This window comes from Phalacrocorax aristotelis, chromosome 3 (genome assembly GCF_949628215.1).
Source record: "Phalacrocorax aristotelis chromosome 3, bGulAri2.1, whole genome shotgun sequence".
In the NCBI taxonomy this organism is placed as follows: Eukaryota; Metazoa; Chordata; class Aves; order Suliformes; family Phalacrocoracidae; genus Phalacrocorax; species Phalacrocorax aristotelis.
Window position 1 is genome coordinate 90,991,256 of NC_134278.1, and position 6,714 is coordinate 90,997,969.

Sequence of the window (6,714 nt, forward strand, 5' to 3'; positions counted from 1 at the left end):
AGTTTTTAAGAACAAAAATACATGCTTTTTTGAGCCTTCAGCCATTTTAAAAACCATTAGGTGCTGCCACCTCCTGCACATCAGCCCTCCTGCATTGCTTTGCCCTCTCCTGCTGCGTTGCTTTGCCCTCTCCTTCCCCTGCTTGCCAGGCACTCACCACAGCAGCAACGTTCTCCGGGTAGACGGTCATCATCACGGCGTTGGCAGGACCAAAGCTGATATAGGTGGAGTAGGCTTCCAACACGGCCATACTGAGGTAGAACAGAGATGCTGTCTCCTGGCAGATGACAGCCTAAGAACCAAGGATGACACAGTCATTCCCAGGAGGGAGCACACTGCAAAGGGGGGAAAAAAGGAACCCACACAAGCAAGCCCCAGCCGGCAATTTGGTGTGCAGTAGCAGCAAAGGAGACCATTGTATACCAGTGGTACCAGGGAGGGGAGAGGCCCTGAGGTTTGTCCCATCCACTTACCAAGGTGACCCAGGAGCTACTGCCCCCATGTGCACCGCAGATGTAGAGGCACAGGAGGGTGATGGACATGACAAAGCAGAACACAGAGACAAACATCACCCAGCCTTGCAGCATGGGTAACTGGACCTTCGAGGATGCCACCAGGATCCAGACAAGGCCCCCAAAGATCTGCAAGTGAAAGTGGGAGAGAAAGCAAGCATGGGGTAAATCGGCTTATCCAGGGCAGAGCCAAAGGCCACGCACACCTCTGGCGCTAGCACTGCACATGGCAATAGCCCAGGGATACCTCTGAGTTCTTCCCAGCCTCCACTTGAAACTGGGTATTTAGCTGGGAGCACCTGCCTCTGATCTTGACCCAAAAAAAGCCTGCCTGTGGCCCTGCCTCCTGGTGTCACTGCCATTCATGCCCTCCCCACATCAGTGTGCTCAGGAGGCTGGTTCAGACATTTCTGAAGGCTGGTGTCGATGAACAGGGAAGCTTATCCCAGTAGGGCATGTTTGCTTCACACCCAGTGTGGCAGATACCTGAAAGGAGTGCTGTCAAAGGCAGCTCAGCTGCACAAACAGCACAGACATGGCCTTAATGAAGGCCACGTGAAAATGTTACCCTGAAAGGAGAGAGAACAAGCTGAAGAGAGGTAATACCGCCAGTTTTACTCTCTGGTAGGGGAAATAAGGTTGGGGCTCCCAGCTTCTCCTGGGAAGGAGGACTTGTATTGCTGCTCCAGCTATTTGGGTCTTCCTTCGCTGGCTACACCAGAGCTGCACAATGCACCAGCTGCTGCTCCAGTCGCAGGTGGGACCCCATTCTTCTCACCCAGGCTTGGGAGTTTGCCTTGGGTTTTTTGGTGGGATGGGGAACGCAAGGACAGCTACATCTAGGCTCTACCTTTTCTCCACCAGCAGATTCCTACACCAGAGGATGAGAGCACAATGTCCAGTGCTGCAGAGTGTTGAGCTGCAAACGGTGTCTTTGCACTACAACACACTCAGCAGCTTTTCTCTGCCTCAAATCAGCCCAGTTGTTTCTTGAACCTGTGCAAAGTTTAGTCTATGCAGCATCCTATGATGAGGAGTTTCTCGGCTGAACGCACACTGCGTGGAGACTGGTGCTGCTGTGGGGACCTATCCCTCATCACTGGCTGGTCTTGGGCTCGCAGGCAAATCTCCAGAGGTAAGACAGCCTCACTGACTCTAAGAGCATTCTGATCGCCAGTGTATCCCAGGCCAGCCTTTGCCACCATCCAAGTGCCAACTCATAGAGATCACGGCATTTCCATTTCCTTGGAGGCTTTTTGCAAGTGGAGAAAAACGTTTCTGATTTACAATACTCAGAAAACGTTACATCATTTGTGTCACCCACATTTGTAGGAAAGTTCATTGGTTACATTACACAAATTGATACATTAAATCAAGGATGCGGTTGAGACCTTGCAAATATCTGAGTGCAAATAGGTTGGCCAAAGTGCTGCTGTTTTGCTGCCTCTAATAACAACCAAAGACTGACACTTGAAAACTAATCCAGTCCCTGTAATAAATCGTGCAATGACACCATGAGTGCGTTGCAGCTAAAGGTCCTGGAGAAAACCTCACCGCTGCTCCATTAAAATCCAACACAAGTGGGGTGAGATAAGAGGTTGGGGGAAGAAGTATCACTTCTCATTTCTTACCACTCCCCAACTCTCCTTTCTGCAGGATGTGATTTCTCACTCAGACAAGTATGTTTGCGTGGTTTGATTACTGGCTTTGGTTCAGAAGAGTCATAAAACTGAGGAAAGGGTCAAGAGGCTTCCAATAAACACACAGCAGGTTGGGGACAACAGTCTAAGGAAAAAAAAGTCTTTTAAATAGCCTTTACAAAGCAAACATATCTGCTTTCAGCTCGTTTCAGCTTTTCCACGTAGGCCTGGCTATCCAGATATGCAGAAGACTCTTCAAATGAAATAGATTACAAGAATGAAACCCAGCCTCACAGAATAAAAATGGTAGCTCTTAATCAGCACACCCCGATGTGGCAATCGTATGAGCTGCGGGCAGGACCTTCTGGCTTTTTCGCATCTGTCTTAGCAATTGAAATGACAAATATTTTTGTGGTTACCGTATTAGTCCACTGAAGGCAACCTTGGATTCCACTACGGACTGAGAAACTCTTTGTCCTTCTGAATGCTGTGATATGAGGCAGCTGCCCCTTTTGTACACAGAGATAATACAGCTGGACGACCTAGAGTCATAACGCCTCCAGAGATGGAGAAATCCAGTTATGCAACATTCTTCTTTCCCAGGTGGTTCCTTAGCCTTTAGGATGCACATTTCCAGATCTTACCCAAACCAAAGGATAGGGTGCTTATTTTCGTCTCATTAAGCAAGCTGCCTTGCCAAATCCCCTGGAGAAAGGGATTACAAACAGTTCAAGGCACAGCCACTACCGTAATATGCTGATGCCAACAGCATGTTCAGCACCAGGACCACCGTAACCCAGTGGTAGAGGTGGCTGGCAAGTGTCTGCCCCACCAGAACCTCCACAGGGACTTTGTACCCACCTTCATGCAGCTGCAGGAAACCTAGACCATGCTCTCAGGCCCTGGGCAGAGACCAAGTCCCCAGAGCGTATTTGGAGGAGCTGAGGCAAACTTCTCCTTATACATCAGTAACGCCTGCTTTACTCCAATTCTTCTTTGCTCGACAGCTAGGAGAATGAAGTAAGTGCTGTAAATCCCAGGAGTGTGGACTGACTTGGGTGGCAAGGAAGGATTTGGTCACAAAGGGCAAAGTTGAAGTTTTAGCATTAAGTGATCTGAGTGCCATTCTACAACCCTCAGCCAAGCCCCTCAGTGCTGGATGAAAGTACTCAGGCTTTGGAACAAGCCTCTCAAACTGTTGTGAGAAGAGCAGGCTTCATGGGCAGAAGACACAGGAAAAAGACTTTAGTTGAAACTTTCCATCTTCTAGTCAGTGCTCGCAGCAACTGCTTTTAATCACCTGTGCCAAACCTATTAAGATTATGATCTTCTCCTGCTTAAGGAAACTACAATATGGGAAGAAGTTATAAGGTGTTTGTTCACTCTTTGCTCACCCACTGTTGCCCACGCACCCAGGTCCAGCGCTCTGTGTCTTCAGCTCGGGAACACTGCAGCTGAGCAGAACGGCTTCAGCAGCCTTGAGTCTTTGCTGCTGTGAACAATTACTTCAGCTTGCCTTTAGCCCCTGCTTTAAGCAAACCGTTTATCTTCTGCCTGTTTCAGCTGCTAAAATCATCTTCCAATTAATTAATCGGCTCAAATTGGCAACCTACTTTAAACCTACCAGCAACCCCTTCCATTTTGTTAGGCAGGAGATTACAAAATGTTTACAGATACACCACAAAAAATCCCTTGCAGACTAAAGGAGAGCTTCAGAGCTCCCAGCTCAGGGCTTGTGCTTTTCTCTGAGAGTGATCTAGGCACCAGGGGCTGCCCTCAGACCCCTACGTCTCAGAGACCTGGCACGGGTCCTGAACCACATGCTTTGTATGAGGTCTCATCCCTCAGGCACCTGCAGCATGAAGCGTGCTGGATGCCCTGCAAACAGGATCTGCCCTCCCCAGGAAGAAGCCAGAACTCACGATTTCAGGAATGAAGAGCACATCTGGAAAAGTTGTCAGAACAGCCAGGCCGCTGGGCAAAGAAGTGGTGGAAGTTGCTGAGGACATTGTGAGCCTCTCCCACGGTGACTGTCAGCTGCTCTGGCTCTAGCTGCTGGAGGTAGCTGCCAAATGCAACCTTCTTCCCTCCCTCTTTTCCTTCCTTCTGTCCCTCCCCTTCTTCCTGCTCTTCCTCCTGCCCTCACTCCTTCCTGTTGGCAGATGAAGAAAGCTGTGAATGGCACAGGTGTGGCCAAACCCTGTGACCAGGGGCTACTTGGTGGCTGATGGGAGCCACATGGGAGGTTTTCAGGAGATGTGAGGAGCCCTGAGGCATTTTGAGCACAGCTGTCTGTACACAAGCTGAGCATGTAGGGCAAGTCCCTGGGTGGTGGTGGGTAGCACTGCCTTATATCTGAGGGCAGTAGGGAAGACCTGTACACATCCAGACAGGCAACCTCTCATCCCCTTTATTTGCACAGTAAATCAGCTTGTCCGCCACCCACATGAGCTGTCCACAGCAGCTGCCACAAGGGCAGCTGGTGGACAGGGCAAGACAGGACATGACAGCTACTGGCAAAGAGCAGGGCTGAGAAACCTCTCACAGATGGACATGCGGTCCCAAGACAAGGGCAGTTGAATCGCAGGATGAACCACTTCTATCATCTCAGAGGGAGACTGGATATGCCAAGGTAAGAAAAATGACATAAAATAATGAGATTTCCCAAGCCATTTGGCTTTTTCCATGACATCAATCCCTTGGCAGCCCTTTCACAGCCACACCAACACTGGAGCTCTGTACTAGCCTAGCCTCCCAGTGGACCCAACGCTCTCTCTCACTCTCACCACAGCCCAGCTTTGCAATTAAAATCTTCCAGCGATTCCTTCCACACAAAAGGTGCCCTGAATACCAACTACCGCTGGTCCTCACCTTCCCTTGGCAGTCCTTTCACAACCACACCAACGCTGGGCCTCTCTGCTTGCTTTGCCATGTAAGTGGCAACCTTGCCAGAGCCCAGCAACAAAGTGGACACTCACCTGCTAGGGCTCCAACAAATAAATGACCGGGACTGAAACCTGTTGACAGTTCATCACTGCGCAACCCTGGAAGAGTGCATCTTCTTGGTTTTTTGGGGGTATTTTAAATCAGCTTCAGTAAAATGTCTCTTAGATTTGTAAATCTTTAGGAAGAACAAACATTGCATAATGCAGGTGAAGTGCTTGGAAATGTTCTGACTTAAATGTTGTTGACATGTAAAATTGTCTGAAACCTCAAAATTGAATGTTACGGTTAAAAAAGGAGGAGAGAATTGTTGGGGTTTTCCTTGCTGAAGAGTAATAGTGCTGTGTTAATTTTTAAGGAGAATTTCATACTGAAGGGGCTAAGATTGTAAACCTTTGAAAAGCCCACTCGTGATTTGCATTTTGGATTTGTTTTGAAATCTAAAAATTATTAATATTTTAGCGCTCTGTCTTTGCTTTTTTCTCTTGAGCTGCGGAGTTGTTTAGGACACTTGATGTAGTATATGTACATAGATCTGTCTTGTTCTTTTGTGTAATTCTTTTTGTAAGGTATTACGCTTACTTGTTACAAGTACAGTAATCAAGTACTCCATACAAAGTCTCAGATGATTTTTTTAGCAAGGTTGATAGGCAATACCTTCTGGGTTTACAGTTTCTCTTGCAGTATATATCTGTGGTGTAATTAACTTCTGACACTTAACATTTTGGCATAGTACTTGGCAGGCCTGCCTCTGTTCTCAGCAGACTGTAGTAAGGAACTGATCTGTAGTCTCTTAATGCTAGAAGACTGCCTCTTGGTCTACAAAATGATCTGAAGATTTCAGACAGCTAAATGGGGGACAAAGTCTCCCCAAACCCTCTGGAGTGTTAATGCTGACTGTACTCCAGCAGTGCTTATTGAGAATGAAATCCATGTGCAGAAAAAGTAAGGATCTCCCTTAGCTGCCTGTGTCTGGGTACCTATTGGTGCTCAGTTAATATCTGGAAGTGTCTTAGACTGGAATCATTTTTGTGTAGAAATGGAGGGCTGTGTTCCGTTAAGTAACAGGGAAGACTATATCCTGTGACCTTTTCTCTGGTGGCTTGGTATTTATGTGTAGCAGTTGAAATAAGCCCAATATGGCTTCCTGGAAACCAAAGCGTTCTGGAAGACAGTGCTGAGCAGTAGGCTACTAGTGCCTGCAAAGTTCCTGTAGTCTCTTTCTTCCCCACTCCCCAGCAGATTCTGGGCTGAGATGCACCCAAATTTTCCAGGCAGTGATCAACATAGTGGACGATAAAATGGATTTTCCTTTAAACTGGATTTTCAGTTAATTGAATTTAGTTAGAACTTGGTTGCTTCTGCAAATTGTAGATACCTATCTGCACCTTTAGACTTTCTAAATGCCAACGAATTTATTTTTTTTCCCAACAGGAACAGTCAAGCTAAATGCTCTTTGGCTGAATAAGCAGCACTGTATAAAATGTCTCGTGTGTGAAAATGTTTTTTGTACATTGTAGGGGAATAGACAGGGATCGGCGACCGGAAGATCACGGGCTGTGACGGAAAGGTAGACTCCTCCCCATAGGAGTGGCAGGAACAGGAAGCGCAAGAGCTAT

At 47.5% G+C, this 6,714-nt stretch overlaps 1 protein-coding gene across 1 annotated transcript in view; it reads right to left on the reverse strand.

The window, feature by feature from the left end:
• The window catches only part of LOC142055634 (myelin and lymphocyte protein-like), a 37,737-nt gene extending 33,576 nt beyond the window's left edge, over positions 1-4,161 (reverse strand). The window contains exons 1-3 of the mRNA XM_075089751.1: positions 4,075-4,161; positions 474-641; positions 158-292 (exon numbers count right to left, since the gene is read on the reverse strand). Of these exons, the coding sequence (XP_074945852.1) occupies positions 158-292; positions 474-641; positions 4,075-4,161 (390 nt within the window). The remainder of the gene's footprint in view (positions 1-157; positions 293-473; positions 642-4,074) is intronic.
• Between the last annotated feature and the right edge of the window lie 2,553 nt (positions 4,162-6,714).